The sequence below is a fragment of the Engraulis encrasicolus genome, chromosome 14 (assembly GCF_034702125.1).
Source record: "Engraulis encrasicolus isolate BLACKSEA-1 chromosome 14, IST_EnEncr_1.0, whole genome shotgun sequence".
NCBI classification, from domain to species: Eukaryota; Metazoa; Chordata; class Actinopteri; order Clupeiformes; family Engraulidae; genus Engraulis; species Engraulis encrasicolus.
The window spans coordinates 21,992,112-22,012,111 of NC_085870.1; the positions used below are offsets into that span (position 1 = coordinate 21,992,112).

At 42.4% G+C, this 20,000-nt stretch overlaps 2 protein-coding genes across 2 annotated transcripts in view; one reads left to right on the forward strand and one right to left on the reverse strand.

Moving 5' to 3' along the window:
- The first annotated feature begins 8,122 nt into the window (after positions 1–8,122).
- manbal (mannosidase beta like) lies at positions 8,123–10,185 on the forward strand. Its single transcript, XM_063215194.1, has 3 exons — positions 8,123–8,258; positions 8,602–8,770; positions 9,501–10,185. Exons 2-3 carry the CDS (start codon positions 8,621–8,623, stop codon positions 9,612–9,614), a joined length of 264 nt encoding a protein of 87 aa, XP_063071264.1. The 5' UTR covers positions 8,123–8,258; positions 8,602–8,620; the 3' UTR covers positions 9,615–10,185.
- A 304-nt stretch (positions 10,186–10,489) lies between these two features.
- The window catches only part of LOC134462267 (nuclear factor of activated T-cells, cytoplasmic 2), a 31,508-nt gene continuing 21,997 nt past the window's right edge, over positions 10,490–20,000 (reverse strand). Inside the window, exons 8-10 of the mRNA XM_063215195.1 lie at positions 19,896–20,000; positions 18,032–18,889; positions 10,490–10,955 (exon numbers count right to left, since the gene is read on the reverse strand). The exon at positions 19,896–20,000 is cut by the window's right edge and continues 28 nt beyond it. Coding sequence (XP_063071265.1) covers positions 10,903–10,955; positions 18,032–18,889; positions 19,896–20,000 — 1,016 coding nt within the window. The 3' untranslated portion in view covers positions 10,490–10,902. The remainder of the gene's footprint in view (positions 10,956–18,031; positions 18,890–19,895) is intronic.

The following is a 20,000-nucleotide window of genomic DNA, read 5'->3' on the forward strand; positions in this document are numbered from 1 at the left end:
AGAGTGAAAGCTATCTACGGTTCAACCTCTTTTTCCCAGCAATAGAAATGAAATAACCTGGAATGTATAACATATGTTACGAATGAAACCTATATGGGAAGGGTGAATTACAATAGGTCTCAGCTATGGTTTCTCACAAATTAAGATTAGTTTGATTGTTTGTTTTGTATTTCACTGCCTTCATTGAAATATCCCTCTCTCCATCCAGCTGCAATATGCCAAAGTACAAGCTCAGTTCTGGAGTTCTAGTTTGAGTTCTGGAGTTCTTTAGTTGGACTTCTGGGGTTCTGATTGGAGTTCTGGAGCTCTGGTTAGGGTTGTGTTTTAGGTGTGCTCGGTAGGCTAGAGGTGCCTCCCCTCGCAAGTTACTGTAAAGATGCAGATACAGTCTCCCTCTGTTTGTGAGCCCCATTAGATCGAGCGCAAAGCGAGGAGAGAGATAACAGACCAGTCAGTCCATATGTGAGCACTTTCAACTCCATATCTCCCCACCCTGTCCTGTACATTCAGCAGATTTGTCCATACCGCATGTACCTAAATTGATGTAAATAGAAGCATGTTTTCAAGATAGGATATAATGATACTGTGTACGTGTGTGAGTGTGTGGCATTTGTCAATTTGATAATAAAATGAGAAGAAAATGCACTGACTGCACATTTTATGTATATCCCCCTTGGGCGGGTGCTGGACTCCACATAAAAGTAGATAAAATGGTTATATATTTAAAGACTTTTTCAGGTTCTTTTCATGTCTTCAACACAGGGGAACGCTTGTTAGACTTGTGTGCAAAATCAGTGTTGAAACCATATTCAGCATGTTGGTGGACTTAATTTCAAATATTTGTGTTTTTTTATGTAGTATTTTTTATATCCACATTTGTTTGTATTTTGTCTGTGTTCCAAGACAACTCTGGAGGATCTTAACTGGTGACACAACAGGGGGCTACAAGTCAAGACTATTTTTATGGAAGCCTGCAGTGCAGAGTAGTCTGGAATTGATGGGTATCATACACAAACGCATTGACATTCTTACTCAAACAGCCCCTGCACCCAAATCTCATTGCTGATAGACCTGCGCTCAAGTTCAAGGCTCCACAGTCAGTGACGTGTTCTGTGGTGTGGAGGCTTTGCCTTTTTGGCACTGCCTGCCTCACGCCAGTGAGATCAGTTCTTTAGAGGTGCACATCTCTACTCTGTACTTATGACAGAGTGACAAGCCAACAAAAAATAACAAAAATAAAATAAAAAAGAAAAGCTTAACAGCTGCATCCCGCACATTGGAGAAATAAAAAACCTCATAAATTATAATTTATCAAATGCTTAATTCATGCTTCGACTTGCAGCCCTCTTTGCTTTGTTGACCTCTCTCTGGTACTCTTCCGCTCATGCTAAATGAAACATACAGTCCAATATACTGTAGTGGCTACAGGCACTGGACTACTGACGCCAGGAGCTCCAGAGTCAGTGGCTATCTGATGCAATACTTGCTGTGTAACTCCATTCAAACAATAAGCCATAAAAACCATCAGATGAGAAGATCCTCTGATTGTTGCTGTTCAAACACATGGTGCAACCATGGTGACGGTTGTACAGGATATGTTTTTCTTTGTTTTTGTTGGTTTTTTTTGTGTCTTTTTTTTGTCTTAGAGTTTACATTTAAATGCTTTTACATTCCAGTCTGTTGAAAGACTGGCTCGAGTTTGATTTTATTGATCCTAATCAGCAACATCCAGATGTGTTTTATCCACAGATGTATTTTGTACACATGATGAAAAGTGTGAAGTGTGGGAGACATGCAATGTGTGTGTGTGGAAGGGCATTAGGCACGTGTGTGCGTGACGTGTGTGTAGCATAGCCACATGCTAGCTCATTTGGTGTTTTGCATTTACAAAGACAAATGTATGATTGCTTGCTATGTGTGTGCAGAATCTGTAGTGATCCATTGGTCTCTGTGGCATGATATTGAAATACAGAATCTGTTTCCACCACCATTCTCATTCTTTCTCCTTTACACTTTTCTTTTCTAGTAGTACAATACTGTTGGCATTGCTTTCATTCACCTTAGAATACACAAATATATTTATTAATGTCAAAGGGATAATTCCACACACTTCTGTTTAGTCATCTGGTGCATCGGTGAGAGATGGACAAGTAATCTTAACTGGAGAGAAGGCACCGGAGCAGGAACAGATGCAATTATTTTATGATTTTTATCAAGTGCACACAACATAGGGACTAACATTTCGATGGATATACCATGTTTATCTGAGTCAGAAGAGGCTAATTATCTGAAACTCTGATTAAAGACAAGCGTAGGCCTATGCGGTGTGCGGTGGGCTATTGGCCCTTCTTCCAAGATCTCATATTGCCCACACCATAAACTATAAATACCATAAACGAACTATTTATAAATATTACAAGGACAGTATTTATGTATAAATATATTGATTCATCAGAAGGATAGATATATTAAACTGAAATCTATTAAATGGATTGTGCTTTTTTATTTCAAATAAAGTATGACTACATTTTGAATATATAGATATATCAAATAACTATTTCTATAATGAAAATATATAGATTTTATGATAAGGAGGCAGTCATATAATCAGATTCGGTTTCAGGCAATGATTTTCAAACATATGTCACAGAGTGAACGATAACTCAGACAAGCATGCCACTTGTTTTAATTACTTTGTGTGTGTGTTTGATGAGTTATAAACCATGTTGTTTCTTCCATGCATCTGTCTCTTATTTGAATGTAATCTGTTTAAAACCCTCCAATGGTGAGTTCGATTCTTTGTTGCCCTTCTCTTCATAGGTTATCATGGGATTTTGTTGTGGGTGTAGAAGAACTGCTTTGATGTGCTGTGAGCTTTATGTTATTCTCAGAGCCATTTGGGACTCTTCTTCTGCCGTTTTCTCTATCTGTCTTTCTCTCTCTCTCTCTCTCTCTCTCTCTCTCTTTCTCTCTCTGTGTCTGCTTCATAATATGTGTTGTGTTTGGCATTAAGATAATGGAGCCTAACTGCCTAAGTGTGCCCTCTGTGATCCTGACTTTTCAAAGAACAGCAAAATAAATATAAGAAAAAACAACAGCAAAAAAAGAAAATGTCTGAAGAAAAATAAGCAGCAGGGTACACTACACAGAGACCCCTGTTCGCATCGCTGGCAACAGATTCCCTCTCTCCCTCTTGTTCTGGGAGTCTGTACAGGCCCCATGTACTCGCCTTGTGTTGGACAAACTCTTTACGTTCCAGGTGGACCAATGTTGTCTCAAAAGCTCCTCTTCTCAACGCAATACTGCCGACCCCTGCGGCCTTCCCTCCCCTCTCGCTGCCCTCGGCCACGCCCCTATGCCACAGCTATTGGCCATCTTGCTGCCCTTGGCAACACCCCTACGCCACAGCTATTGGTCAGCTGCTCTCCGCACTCCCTACTCTTCTACTGTACTGTATCTGGTGTGCTCTACTTTTAAGCTTCTTTCCTCCGCTCTCTCTCTGCCTTTTCTTCTTTCTGCCCTTCTTCGCCGTTCTTCTTCTTGTTCTCTCCATCCTTCCTTATGCCTCTTATCCCAGCACTATGTCTCCTTTTCTTTTCTTTTGTGTCTTCTTTTTTCACTATCTTGACCGTGTTCTTGTTCCTTTCCTTCTTTCTCTTCTCTTCTCTTCTTTCTCTCTAGTCTTGTGCGATGGTATTTGTGTTAGGTATCTGTAGCTGCTCCTCCTGTGCTTGCTTTGGCATTCTCTGCTCCCTTATGACAAAGGAAAAGTCATTGTTGAGCTTAAAAGACGCCCCATCTGCAGAGCTTATTTCCTAAGGCTTTTGTCATCCCTGTGTAAACCAAACAGTTGTTGAAAGCTCAAGGGCACCACATTAAGAAAAAAAGGTCTTCGTTATGAATTTAGCCCATGTGTTATCAACTAGCAATCATAAGAAATAAAGACCTTTTAATTACTCCTGCTTTGACTGTTTTGTCTGTACTGTGGCACATGCCCAGGGACATAGCATGCACTGTGCAAATTGAAAGCCCCTTTGGAAACTCCAACTCCCACTGTCATTGTGACACAGCACTCCACAGCACACAAGTGAACACTGCATGCAACAAAATTGCAAGGGGGCAGCCCTCAATGGCGCCCCAAGGGAGCAGTGTGGCGGGGTTAGGGTACCTCAGTCATGGAGGAGCATGGGGGAGAGCACTGGTTGATTATTCCGGTTGGGAGTCGAACAGGCAACGTTTGGGCTACAAGTCTGACGCCCTAACTGCTTACCCATGACTGCCCCTGAAGAACTTTCAGTTCACCAATGGTTCCAAAGAGGAACAAAGTAGCCTACATGGAAGTCCTTGTGCAAAACACTTCAGTTGTCCAGGTGCAGGTATAAGGCAGGAAAACTTCATCAATATGAAAACTTAATTATGTAAACACCACACATTTTTTCAACTGCAACTGAAGGTTCTTTGAGGACATTTTTACAGCGTTGGGCATCAGACAGTCACCATATTAGTCCGTCCTATTGTTACCCATTATGTTTATTAAGTGAAATTATTGAATGACATGATGAATTGGAAACGGTCATTGTGGGCAGTGATGACATTGATTGGATTTTATTGGATTGGCCTTTACTGGAGCTCAGAAGGCAAACACATACGGGTGTCACGGTATGAAAATTTAACCTCACAGTTATTGTGACCATAATGACCAAGGTTTTTGCTATTATAGCAGTAATTTTGAAAAGTTGTGTTGAATAGGCCTATGTTTTGAAAGCATTGATCCTACACAAACTGAAATAGTTCCAAAAAGGTGCAAGGAGTACTTATATTTAAAAATGCCCAATACATTAATTCTTTGTCATTCTGAAGTTATGAGGGGGAAATGGCCATAGATGTTTCTTTTAATTGTAGAAATGAATTGGTTCAGAAATTCACTATGATTCTTTGACATTACAGTAGGTGTTAGGTGACAAAGTGTGCCTTTGTGACAACATCAGCAGACTTGGATGAGTGGTCAGAAAGGCTCATGGTGTCACGGTACGGTTATACGGTAAAGTATTTTTTTGAATTTCAAGTGATTATTATTATTATCAGCCCTATTTACCACAGTTTAATGGATTATCAGTTATGGTGACGCCCCTACAAACACAAATGTTTTTAGGGATCACAAATAACCAGACCAATTTACCTCAACAGAAAGTTCTAAAAAAAAAAAAACCCCACTGTTAAAGCACAAGACACTGTGAACACTAGACTAAAATGTGAGTGGTTACCGGTAAATGTGTGTATATTGTGTCGGCTTTTATGTTACAGCATTTCCCTTCGCAACGCTTTTATTCAAAGATGATGCTTTCAACCCTGCAGTAGTGTGACATTAAGTGCCTTGCTCAAGGACACTTCAGCCGTGGATGACTGCAGGTATTCTTCATTACTGTTAAAGGAGGGATATAACCCTCACCTATCTGATCCAAAGACCAAAGGCTCCCTAACCACTATGGTCATAGTTTAGAGCAGTGATTCTCAAACAGTGGGACGGGGCCCACTCTTTGGGCCTTGAAAGTACAGTAGCTTACTCCAAATGGGCCTTGAAATAATTTTCGAAAAATCTGAATAATATTTGTGTGTCTTTTGCACACATTCATTATTTATTTGAGTTGTATTATCTATTGGATATCCCTTAAATTATGCACGGCCACAGATCACACATGTTTTAATTTTGTTCAAACCTTGTGGGGGGGCCAAAACCTTGCCATCCTTGCCATCCATCTGGCCCCAGGGCCTCCATTTGACTAGCCCTGGTCTATGCCTTTGGGGAGATTAAAGGGAGGAAGACATTCTTAAAATGAAGTATTTTTGAGAGTGTGTAAATTTTGGAAATTATCATATGACATATCACAAGTTTTCATTTTTCATGATTATTCACTATTAATGTAGCCTGGGCGAAAGCCGACTGTCGACTCCATCAAACAGTCTGGATCAAGCTAAGAGGAATCCGTTTCCATAGAGGGTGGGAGATGGTCTGACCTTACAATTATGCAATTTAAATTCATTGGAGTTCCAAATTCAAATTAAAGTCAAATTGTGCTTTATTTGCATGACTGTAATGATACAGTGTTGCCAAAGCATACAAATAACAAGACAAAAGTGTGAATAGTGCTACCTTAACCAATCAGTAACGGACTCCACGCGTGAGTTCTGAGTCACCACTCTCAACGGTTTGCTGATTGGCAGAACAGAGCGAGCCGAGCCACGGTAGGAGGGTTGGGCCCAGGGAGGCAGGATTTGGCTGATTAGCTTCGCCGATTAGCAAGTCAACATTTTTGCATTTCCGACATCCACTTCTTCCCACTTCGGTCATGATGATTGGTGGGTGCGAAACCTTTACAGGTCTGTGCATCCAATGCTCCATGCATCCAATGCCCGTCTTCCATATAGCTTTCTGATTAACAGTAAGTCAGACAATAACGTGGCACGTAATTGGCTGAGTAAACTGTCGGTGGAAACGACTCCATCTTTGAAGCTGAAAAATTCATTCAATTTTGGCTGAATTCACTAGCTTAGCATTTCCCATTAAATGACTGGAGGCGGGACTTATTCACTCTCTCCAGTTCTTATACTACCTCCATGGTTGGGCCAGACTCTGTACGGAACCAAAATCTTTGGATGGAAGTGCGTAGGATGGCGTCGCCAGGCTACTATGTAATGAACAGTAGACCCTATTTTAAATTTGAACAAATCTATTATCAGGGGCAAGGACCATATTCTGACTTTCATGCTTTTTACTCATAGCATGATTAATCTTGACTGATATAGAGAGGAACGGAAAAACTGAACATATCACTTTTAATTCACTTGAGATCATTTTGACCCAAGTATTTTACTTTGGTTAAATAGGAATCAGTATGCTACTGAGTAATATGAGATAAAATGAAAGGAAATTACTCAGGCTTGCACACAGCATTTTCACTATTTGTGTTGGAGGAGGCTGGTGTTAGCAAGAGAGGTCTTGGAGGACGATGTGAAACAATATTGAATTCTCGAGAGGAAAGCTAATTAAAAGGAGAGTATTTTCAACTAAAATTGGTTCTTAAGTTAAGTACTTTTTTAAACTTTTACTTAGATTTTTAGATGGGTAGCCCTGGCATTCAATATAAATGCCCTGAAAGACCCAAACCCAGTACTCTGTACCCAAACAACTTGATAGGATATAACCCCTTAGCGCAGCACCTATGTGATAACCTTACTGTCACCAAAATTGTAATGGCTTTGTCTTAATATGTTACTTAAGGCTCTCGGCACTGTCATAGCAATGTTGTTATGATGTAGTTGAGTATTTTCAGCAAATAGTGAATAGACCCGCCGGCGACCCCATCTGCAGTAAGAGGCTACGCAGAATAAAGATATGTCTACTTGTACTTTATTACACTTTTTATGTAGGCCTACCTCTACCTCTGTGTGGATGTCATTAAGGTAACTGTTACTGTAAATTCTCCATGATGAAATGCTAGGATTAGTTTTCTTTTATTCAGCAAAGGGTTAAGTAGAGTAACAATAATCATAATAATAGTAATAGATCAGTTTTATATAGAGCTTTTCTTAGCACTCAAAGCGGCTTTACACACACACACAAGCACATCATGCCATGCACAAGGATGTTGTGCTTTCACCAATACAGTATAGGCCTAGGCTAGACAGACACACGCAGACAGACAGACAGACAGATAGATAGATAGATAGATAGATAGATAGATAGATAGATAGATAGATAGATAGATAGATAGATAGATAGATCGATCGATCGATCGATCGATAGATAGATAGATAGATAGTATTGGTGGAACCCAAAGGTAGGCCTAGATCTGATTTGCAGTCAAGTGATCTCTTGCTTGATCATCATCATGACTTTCCACTAAGGAGCCTGGGTAGTGATCTCCATCCATACAAAACGTAAAAAAACATTTACACGCCTGTCATACACAGAGCAATTTGAGTGTCATGAAAAGCGCTAAATAAAATTGTTCTTATTATTATTGTCCACACTGATGGCTCGGACTTGAGACATGCTTCACTGTATGCAATTAGTTCTACAGGACAGAAGCAGGACTAGCAGTCTTGTAGTGCGTCCTCCCCGTCGCCTGGTGGCACAATGCACGTTACTCGTCAGACTTTGCGAGCATTTTATTCATTGCTGCTAAAAAAAAACACATCCCCGAAGATGTATGAATGACTAACTGTAACAACTGTACACTTTCCGAGATTCATTGAAAGTAAGTTATGGAAATCTATGTGAAGAGCATGTCTTATAGTGAAAAAGAAACGTATGCATTTGAAAGTTCCTGCCAGTTAGCTCGGTGTTCATCAATTGTCTTAGGTTGGCTAACAACACCCTCTGAAACAATGTTGCAAGTGTGGAATGTTAGCGATATAGTGTAGCGAGTCATTCATCAAAGACTTCCGAATAGTTCTGCGTGACGCAGCCGTGCAAAAGTCTGCGCATGCATTTAGAATAAAGTATTGCCGAGGGCCATTCTTCTGTTTGTAATCATTGACACGTTTGCACCTAGCTTTTAAACTGTGCTATGACTCAAATGTACACTATTCATTTTCCAGACACTCCACTGCTCTAACAATGTCGGCGGAACTCGATCTGTCACCCCCCGAGGTTCCCGAGCCCACTTTGTTCGAGAGTCTTCTCCGTTACGGACTCTTCCTGGGTGCTATCTTCCAACTAGTATGCATATTGGCTGTGATAATACCCTTTAGTAAAACCCCCGAACAAGTAAGTACTAGATTGTTGTGCATCGAACGCATTTCCAATAGAACTAGGGTCGTGTTGGAGCTCCAACATTACTGTTCTGAATACAATTGCCACGCCAACAAGCAGCGGAGAAGCTAGATGAACGGGAGGTGTATAATAACAGGGGTCTTGAACTGGTGTTGCCTTATATGCATCGTTCATGCTGGGTTGTCTAAACTAGAGGGAGGGTATAGATGTGATGCTGTATAGGCCTACTGTACATGTAGTGGGATGTTTCCCATCTCAGGATGATGTCTATTTCTGTTCCTGTATCCCTTTTTATGACACTGTATGTCCCTGTGTGTGCACACTTTTCCCTGGGGTCAGCTCTATGTTCCCACAGCCCATTAGTCCCACGACCCATTGGTCCCACAGCCCAAATGGTCCAGATTATTCCTGCTGCTCCATGTTCCCCCAGTTTAAAAAAAATATTCAAATATAAGTCCTATGCTCTACAACTCCATGTTTCCACATTTCCAAGTAAACGAAGAGAACCAATAGGCCTAAAATAATGTTAAAAATCTTAGTGATGTGGGACCAATGGGCTGTGGGAACATAGACACGGTCCCCCATAGCCTAGTTGAGTTGGGTAGCAAGTTTGTCCTATTTACATTAGAGTAGGTAAGTGGTAAGACCGGGAGTAGCCAGCCTACCGTGGTACGGTTGACACCACACTGCAGTTTGGGTGAAATTTCATGCACTTTGTTTTCAGGAGGAAGCTGTTGAAAAGAGTGATATAAGGGGAGGAGAGCAGTCTAAGAAGCCAAAGGGACCAGTTCCCCAACCGCGCCAGAAACCGAAGAAAGAAAGCAAAAAGAAAAGATAGACATTACAAGACAAGACTTCACTAGAACCTGTGGGTGTTTCAGGCTCGAGACTTTTGTTTTCTTTTCTTTTAAAATGAATCAATGGAGCCCCAAATTATGCACATGTGTTTCAACAGCCTGTATCCTGTACAGCCTATTGTGCCATTTCAATTTTCAATGGAATGAGTGAAGGTGACCACTGAGATTTCCTCCATCAGTGCAAATGTGTGTACTGAGGTGCATACACTGCGGACATGTTCATCAGAATATCAACAACATCTGGTCAATCATGCATCCTTCAAGGCTTGTCAACATGCAACCATATTCATCATATGATACTGACGTTTTAATTGCTGACCAAACCCCATTGATGAGTGAGGGAATCATAAGTATGGGTTGCTATATTTTAATACAAGAACATTTGTTCGTTTTTTTGTACAATAATGTGAAGAATATCAAGAATTGTTGGGCCACTTGTCAAGTTGCACTGCTGCAATGATGGGAGCACTCCTTTTTTATAAGTCTATTGTTGTCCTGTTCAAACGAACCACTACATGAAATAAAATCTTCTACCCTTCAGTGTTAAATCCAGCTGCTGAGCAGTGCCTTACTTCTAAAATAAGTTGATAATTTTGATTCTGAAAGGTCTTTTACTGAAGTCTTTTATGGTTTATTTCCTACATTTACTACCCATTCACTAGTTTATCTTTTTCATTAATATTTACTACCTCCTTCATTAGGTACAATTTTTATTCAATACATGAATTATAATGCATGTAATTCCACCATTTTGAGTAGCATCGGCAACGTGTTGGCTGCAATACCATACCAACAGATCCTACATAGTTTACATAGGCCTATAGAGACTAGTCTAAAAATAACATTACAAACACTGTGATTTTATGACATATTTTATTAGATATTCCCATACATGATGCATCCGCCAGTAGTTAAGTTTTACACAAGTCAACTTCAATACCTAGTCGGAAGTGACAGTAGTTTAGCATAATCCTTCAGATTACTTATTAAATGTACAATTACATATTGACAAAATGTTCTCCTTTGTTGAAATCGTATCAGAAGATACACTAATTTATAGATATTGTATAGTTACAAAACAGATTATAAAATTGAGGATTATGAAAACTGATATTTACTCTTTTTGTCCTGACAGTTTAAGGCATAATTCATGTTATAAACATACACAAGATATGTAGTAGGCAAAAATAAGTACAAAATGTTTAAAGTAGAAAAAGGGGTACAGTAGAAGATGTGTGTTTTGACCCTATGTCCAAGGAGGGTTCACTCTTACGTGTGGTCCGGTCTCAGGACGGGCATGTCCTTTCGGATGATGTCATTCACTGTAGACACAAAAAAGAAATTGTGGAATATCGTTAGTGCTGTTTGCACTGATTTTCTAGCCTGATTATCATGACTTTCTCTTCGAGACTTAAGCTGTATCTTAACGTCAAGGATCCTGGCCTTGCTAGGACGTGAAATGCCCAGTGATTGGATACTCTGTATTGAACTCCGCAGAGTATCCAATCACTGGGCGTTTTTATGTCCTAGAAAGGCCAGGATCGTTGACTTTGAGAAACAGCCCTCATCTGATCAAGAGCAAAACAACTAGCTTTCTTAAACGGCAAGGTTGGCCCACCTCCCTTGGTTTGCTACTGGTCCAGGGCAAAAAAAGCTGAGCCAAAGTTTAAACCAAACATTTTCCCTGCCCAGGGGAACTCAGATTGTACCTGAACATTCCTGAGCAAATGTAGCAGAGCCGAAGGTGTTGCTGCACTGCAAGGGCGGAGCATGGGGACTGATTTTCAACGGTTAAGCTTCCAATCAAAAATTGTCAAACTAATTTAATTCTAATACTTCCTCTTCAATGTTGATGGTGGTAGACTTCTTTATTGTCCATTAAAGTTAAATGAAATGGAAATTTCCCTTTGGTAGTGGCATAAAGACACACAAAGACACACACCACACTCAGCATAATGAATAAATAGATATGGGTAGGAATACGATTTCAAAGTAACCCACATTATTAGTATTATTAGTATTACTCTTTTGTCATTACTCTTGCCACTTTACTGTGTTCAGTTGTGGCACTACCCTTTTTTGCCCACAGGAGGGCGCACTGCCACCACAAAGCACCCAGTCTCCTGGTGATCTGCAGCTTGATTTGGTGCTCTCTTCTCTTCCTGTTGTTGCTCAGGGGAAAGTTGTAGTGGGCTATAAATGGAAACTTTCTCTCCCTTCTATAAATAGGAATGGGGCAGCGGACAGACATGCTAAAGGTGCTGTGTTTGGGGCTGTCAATGGAAACAACAGGAGGTGTGGTGTCTGTCACAGTCACTCGCGTTACTTACCACACACACACACACACACACACACACACACACACACACACACACACACACACACACACACACACACACACACACACACACACACACACACACACACACACACACACACAGTCTCATCTGCATACTGACAGCTCCAGAAAAGCATTTTGAATGGAATCCCTGTGCTGGACAGACGAAAAATGCTTAGTTTGGCTAACTCAGCTGGAAACATACTATAGTTGAAGATAGTGTGATGAATTGCGTCCTCTTCAGATGCTTTTATATTAAGTGACTTTAAAATTGCTCCCCGCTCCCAGCATGCCATTATTCACATTCACTGTTTTATTTGGATGTGTTTACAACCGAATGAGATGGCCGGGGGTATTTTTTTCTGCATGGATTTGTTTTAAAAATGAATCTCACTAATATTTAACAGTCAGCTAAACAGAAATGGAAAGTGAACTCAGGTAGCCCCTAATGTGTATGCTTAGAAGCGTCAGCTCATTAAGTTTGACTGATTTGGAAGTCAGAACTACTGTAGTGTTGTGACGTTTGTGAACGAGTAAATTCTTTTGAACGGCTCCTACTGTAGAGGTGAACGATGGAAACCGAATCACAACTGGGGGCACACACACAAGTGCCTGTCTCAGAGAGTCAGAAACCGTCTTTAGAAGGAGGAGGACGATCAGTTGTTTGGACAAAATTACCTAGCGGTGGAGTCAAAAGTTAATACTAACTATGAAATAAATAATTAAAAATCTATTTTTTTAACAGCTCTTTTAAAGGAATGAGCCACCATGATCCGGATCCCTTCAAAGAGCCACAAAAATCCCATCTCTTGGCAGAACTCTGTGAACTCGGGCATGTGTTTAGAACAATGATTCTCAAAGTGTGGTCTGGGGACCACTGGTGGTCCGCGACAGAGCTCATGGGTCCGCGAGGGGATTTCTACTTTTCCAAGACAAGCTAGCAGTAGGTTATATTTTTAACATTATTACAAAGTTAAATATAGCTGAAGTCATATTTTTACCACAATAAGACAGGCTTATACAGTAAATGTGAATAAAAAGTATGTGATCTGCATCTAAATTAGCAGTGTCTAATTAGCACCCGTCAACTGTCAATTCAGTTGCCGGGTGGTCGCAGAACATTTTTGAGGGGACAAAGTGGTCCCCGGTCTGAAAAAGTTTGAGAAACACTGGTTTAGAAAGCAAGGCAACAGCTCACAAATTTTGAGCACAGGTATGTGTTTAGACAACACATCTCAGCAGTACCTTCAGTAGCTACTGAGTGCAGTCCATGCCTGCCTACAGTTACAGCAGTGGAAAGTTTCTCGGTGGTGGAAAAAAAGGAAGGCTGGTTGTTGTGTGTGTGAGGGCCTCCTACGTCACTCGAGTATTTCCCCGCCTGCCTCACTTTCATCATCCTCTCCTCTCAAAGCCTGATCTCACTCAGCACTCTCAGTCCTTCATAGAGAAGACCTGGGGCCTATACTGCAAAGCTGGTTCAGGAGTAAACCAGGTGAAGTTAAGAGGTAAATAATCTAATAGAAGAGCCTGGAGTCTTCAATTTCTTAAGAAAAATAAATATTCTTCTATTATATGATTTACCTCTTAACTTAACCTGGTTTACTCCTGAGCCAGCTGGGTCCCTGGTAGCCCCATAATGCACGCTGTTCCACCAGTGGAACGCTGTAATTGTCATTGAAAAGTTAACTATCATAGTGATATACTACAGTATTATGACACATTTACAGGGCCTTAATAATGCACTACAACTTGGTCATTGCCATGCTGGTAACAGCAAATTTATGACGCTGTGTCTGAACGGGTTAAGATACTGTTTGTGGCAACAGTGCAGTGAAAATCTCCTCTTCAACCAATCAATATCAACTCCATAGCAGGGCCTTTGATTTCCCTGATAAAAAGCGTGTCCAAGAGAGAGGGTTGGAGTTGAGGCGTGTTTGTGCGTAAGTGCGCACATGTGTCAGAATTGTGTGAGAGGGTACGTATATGGTGTGCAGGGCTCTAAATAAACTTTTTTCATCACCATCCAAAATGGCTAGTCGATGTTAATCATACTAACCAAACACACACTTACTAATGGGTCAAAGTGGCTAGTAAGCTGGCCTTTACCAGCCGAACTGAAATTTCACCAGCATTTGGCCAGTGTCTATTTAGAACCCTGATATGTGTGTATCCAAACATGTGCACACATTTTGGTTAACACTTTATTTTAGGGATACATCTATTAGCACTAATACATACAATGTTAATGCCTGCATAAGTAACTTGTAAGGCATGTACTAAGCAAACGCTAAGACCTGACCTACTAGGTCCTTACTAAGGTTAAATTGGTAATAAATCCCTTATTGTGCATGAACAAGACATTTGCGAATACATGCCTAACAAATGTTTGATTTTGCTTTGTTCATGCCTTACAAGTTACTTATACAGGCACATTGTGTGTATTAGTGCTAATAGATGTATCCTTAAAATAAAGTGTTACCACATTTTGTATAATTATAAAGTATAATTGTAAAGTAGGTGGTATTAAGTATGTACAGTATATATTGTAGTTTTCAAACTGTAATAGAATCGATAGAATACTTAATTGTTTTGGAAAGGGGTCGGGTGTGTGCACAAAATAAAGTCTTGAAAACTAAGTTGCAGTGTGCAGCTCCAGCCTCTCCTTTCCGGTGATGTCTGACCCACTGTGATGCACCTGCAAGCTGAGTGAGGGTCATGATGCGTAGTCCCAATTCTACTTAATTGCTTTGTCACCACCTATTTTGATGCCTAAATGATGTCTAAGGTCTGAGCTTTGAGACCACAACAGACACGGAAAGTAAATGCAGACATTGAAAATGAATGCAAAAAAATACAACAAGAAAGCGGTGTGATAAATAATGTTAGCGGTGCCAGGACCCTAATGCAAGCCAGTTTGAGAACAGGTGGGGACAAAACAGTAAAATTGAGACAATTGAAAACTAACCACATTTGATCAAATACGGTCTTTATAGAGATGTAAAATGGGTTAACAGTTTTGGGACACCCTGTATTTTGTGTGTGTCCTGTGTGTGAGTGCGTGTGTGTGTGAGTGCGTGTGTGTGTGTGTGTGTGTGTGTGTGTGTGTGTGTGTGTGTGTGTGTGTGTGTGTGTGTGTGTGTGTGTGTGTGTGTGTGTGTGTGTGTGTGTGTGTGTGTGTGTGTGCGTGTGTGTGAATTTGTAGAGATTTGTAGTGTGTGAATGTTGCAGTGTGGCATCATGCAACAGCAGATTTGCAGTGGGGATGTGGTGTGTGTGTGAGAGAGAAATGGAGTGTGCAGGCAGGGGCGTGTGATAGAGAGACATGGATGGTGTGTGTAAGAGAAGGGAGTGTGTGCAGAAGAGAGGGCAATTTGGGGTGAGCGTGTAGTGGTGTTGGTGTTAGAATGTGTGTGTGTGTGTATGTGTGTGTGTGTGTGTGTGTGTGTGTGTGTGTGTGTGTGTGTGTGTGTGTGTGTGTGTGTGTGTGTGTGTGTGTGTGTGTGTGTGTGTGTGTGTGTGTGTGTGTGTGTGTGTGAGAGAGAGAGAGAGAGAGAGAAAGACAGGAAGAAGGGATGGACAAATAACAAATGTGTTTGTCAGAGATCAATGCTGTACCCTCTTTGACCTTGAGTGCTGACTGTTGCGTAGATACCGAGTTCAATATTGAGCAGCGTGATGGGCTTAGCTGATGGGCTAAATAGAGCTGTGTGACCCACATACTGGCATGGGGGGGCAATGGGAGCCAGGGGGCAGCACAGCAGACTAGCCACACAGTACACACACACACACACACATCCATGCACACACAGACACACCCAAACACACATATTTTCACGACGCCCACCCTAGACCCTAGACCTAGGCATTTTTTTTGGCCATTAATATTACCAGATTTTTGATTAATAGTTTGCTAATATTGCTAGAAATCTACAGGACAGCAAATGCATCTATTGAATACTGTTACTAGCTAAATTATGGCATTATGTTAGCTGTTAACCTGTGGATTTTCCGTAACTCTTTATGCAATGTTCCTATTGTCCACGACCCCCCTTCAAACCCCCAGTTTGGGAGTCACTGGGCTATGGTGAGTGGATTTGCAATTCCAATCCCAGCATGGCTGAGGAAGACTAGACAGCTAGTCAGCAGCACGCTAAAGCTGAAGAAGATCTCTGCAGTGCTACGGTGTTATGTGATAATGAAGGATTATATCGCTAAGCCAGGGGTGGGGAACCTATGCCACTTTATCTGGCCCCCGATATAGTTTTAATGTATGCAGCTTCACATGAAATATGACACATTTTGTGAAAGAATTTTAGATTAACATTTACATTTACATATTACATTTGCAATATAGCTAAGTTATATTCAGGGGACCTACAGAAGGTAGGGTCTGTGTTGGGTTGGCTGCGTGATGGGTTGGGCTTGGGGCGGGCTGTAAATATCAACTGCCCGCGCACCACTACTGCCTATACCAAGCCTACCTCAAAAATACCAAAATGACCACTGAAAATAATATAAAAACACCAGAGGACTGGAATGTGGCAGTGTCCTTTACTTTCAAGCGTGGGGAAAGATATTAAAAATCGCAACAAAAATCGCACCTTTCACTTCATGCCGCAACAAAATCTCAACAACACAGTAAGAAGCTACGCAACTTTTATCGCGATTTTCTGGAAATCCTTGTGCACCATCTGGCAATTCCGATCGCAAATTTTTGAGAAAATGCCCGCGATTTCCTTGTGGGACTGTACAGGCGGCTGCCGTCAATATAGTCCTTAAGTGCAGGGGGAAATCCTGGTTTGTGTTCATAATACGGCCCTCCGATGAATTGGAAGTGGCCCCTCGAATGAAAAAGGTTCCCCACTGTTCTAAACCTTTGGTATGTATAGTTGATTTTTGCACTCACAATGGTACAATTATTGAGTTCTGTATATTGCCTTTAAGTGTGTGTGCAACTAGCAGTCATTTGGGTACATCTGGCCCGTGCGTGTGTGTGTGTGCGTGCGTGCGTGTGTGTGTGTGTGTGCGTGCGTGTGTGTGTGTGTGTGTGTGTGTGTGTGTGTGTGTGTGTGTGTGTGTGTGTGTGTGTGTGTGAGAGTTTGTTTGCGTGCGTGCGTGTGCGCGCCCGCGCGTGTGTGTCTGTGTGTGTGTGTGCGTGTGTGTGCGTGCATGTGTGTACATGTGTGTGTGTGTGTACTGTGTGGCTAGTTTGCTGTGCTGTGTGCCTGTGTGCGTGCGTGTTGTGAGTATGTGTGCTCAACATGCATCCAACCGTATTAAGTTATTCTGTGTGACAGGACAACATTTCAACGAAAGCACTGTGGAAAAATCAGCAAGGTAAGACACCGAGATGGCTCAGAATGATACCTTCTCTAGCTATTTGTGATGTCACAAAACAATGCTTCCGAGAAACGCTGTGCTGTATTCCGGCCAACAAGATAAAAGTTTCCATCATGGCTCTCGGCCAGGGGTATTCCCCATTGATACTGAATATAGGGGATACCGTACGTTCTATTCTGAAGTGAAGCAACGGCGGCAGCTGGGACTAGATCCGGAAACCGGAAGGAAATCGCCAATACCTTTCATATATACATGGGTTCTAAATGTTTGTTTTCTCCTGGCTGCGCGACACTAGCTGCGCGCAACTCAACCTCTGATTGTTGGAAACCGCTGTCGGACAAAAAAATAGCTCACGTGGTTGGCTGCCGTGTGTGTTGCCCCTCCTCACAACATCGTGTTTATAAAAACGCGCACCTCAACCTCTGCCACACCGGTGTCGGTCAAAAAATTAGCTCACATGGTTGGCTGCCAGCGTCTTGCCCCTCCTCACAACATCGTGTTTATAAAAACGGTGAACCCATGTATTTAAGTCAATGATATTCCCCCCCAGCTCTCGGCCAGGGGTATTCCCCATTGATACTGAATATAGAATATGTTCTATTCTGAAGTGAAGCAACGGCGGCGGGTGGGGAATAGACCCAGAAACCGGAAGAAAATTGACAATTCCCGTTCATATATTTAAGTCAATGGTATCCCAACACCCCTACTTCACACACCTACCATCATCCAGATGGTCCAGGAACTCCTGTTTCACCGTCACCCGTGCGGCCGGCCCCGTGCTGCTGGAGGGCGAGGGGAACCCCTGCTGCTGCTGCTGCTGGTGCTGCTGGTGCCCATGGCCTTGTTGTCGTGGTATCCCTACTGCCGCTCCTAGCTGCCCGTACCCCACCGTCGTCTGGACGCTGGCAGCGCCATTGCCGCCGCCGCTAACGCCAAGCCCTCCACCACTGCCACTGAAATCAGGAAAGCGTGAGGCGGCCTCCTGGAAGCTATTGCCCATCAACACCCGATGATGATCCACCTTCGGCATGCCTCCTCCACTACCACCGTAGCTACTCACACCCGCCAGGTGGCCCATGCTTGAGTGGTGGTGGCCCCCCGGGCTGCTGTGTTGGTGGTGGTGCGTGGTGTGAGTGGGCATGTTGGACAGCCCCCGGGCCCCTGCGTAGCTGCCCATGTCCAGGATGGACTGGTAGAGCACGGGGCTGCTGCCCAGGCTCCTGGACTGCCGGTACACCACCGGGCACTGCAGCTGGTAGGACTCCGAGGGCTGATCTAGAGCACCGTAGGAGCCACGCAGCCCCCCCACTACCTGCTGAGGCTGATGATGCTGATGCTGATGCTGATGCTGCTGCTGGGCCTGGTGGGGCTGGTGGTGGTGGTGTAGGTGGTGGAGGGGGTGAGGGTGAGAGGGCAGGCCTGGCACCCCGCAGCCGTCCAGGGGCATCTGGGATGGCACAGAGTGGGAGTGGGAGTGGGCGTGGCGGGACGAGGGGGAGACGCCCAGGAGTTGAGACACGGCACAGCCCAGCTGCCCGAACTGGAAGTCATCCGCTGGCTCTGTCTTAATGAATGGCACTGTGGCAGACAGACAGACAGACAGACAGAGTGCATGGTATTTAATAGTGACACAAGAGTAGACTCACAAGGATACAAGGACACAATAATAAAAATGCAGGCCTCTAAGTAACCACCAGTGAACTGAACTGGCTGAATGCTGGTGAAAATTCAGTTTGGCTGGTAGAGAATAGGGCTGGATAAAATAATGGGGTTAATCGATTATCCATCGTATCAAATCGAAATTCACATAATCGATTCAAAGGGCACAAAATCAATTTTTTGGTTCTTTTTCTTTTTGTTCTTTTTGTTTAATTTAGGTCTATGGAAAATACCCAGTAGGTATTAGTCAATTAGGGCTAGGCCTACTTATTACAAATGAGCAATCTGTATTTTACTTGATGCCGACCGTGTCATAACAGTGTCATATTAGTGTCAGGAAGGAGTCATAAACGTAATGGCAATATCATAAAGGTTTTATGGCCATGAAAAGTTGACATTGTTAGGCCTGTCTTTGCCATAACCGAATTTCACTTAAAGACAAAGTCATATGATGTTTATGGCATTGACGTAATGTTTATGACACATTCATGACTGCATTATGACAATGTTATGCGTCTAGTGTTACCAGATAAACATCTACCATTCATTTTGGCTGGTGATGAAAACACGTAGTTTAGAACCTTGGATAGATGTACACTACGTATACTGTCAGGGGTGATAGTGAAAAAAAATGCTGAGCCTGAACTTTTTTCTCTGCTCTAATGATGACAAGATACTGCATAGTGACATAACGTAGGCCTATTTTGACACATTATTCAAACATTTAATAGCCTGTGTATAACCACTATTCAAGCCTGACAGTAGAAGAAAACCCTGAACCTGTAACACTTTCTGAGATAAGAATAACCTAATGGGTAATTATTATCAATGTTTTTATTTTTGCAAACTCTGTCAAGCCTGAAATCAGGCATGGAGCCTGAATACTATCAGCCCTGTATTGTACATTCACACAGTCTGCACTCACCAGAGAGAGGGGTGTATGTGAAGTGCTGAGGTTGACTGCGTTTCCTCCGCCCGTTGAGCACGTAGAAGTTGACTTTGGCCGGGTGGTAGATGGCGTGGTCGCGAT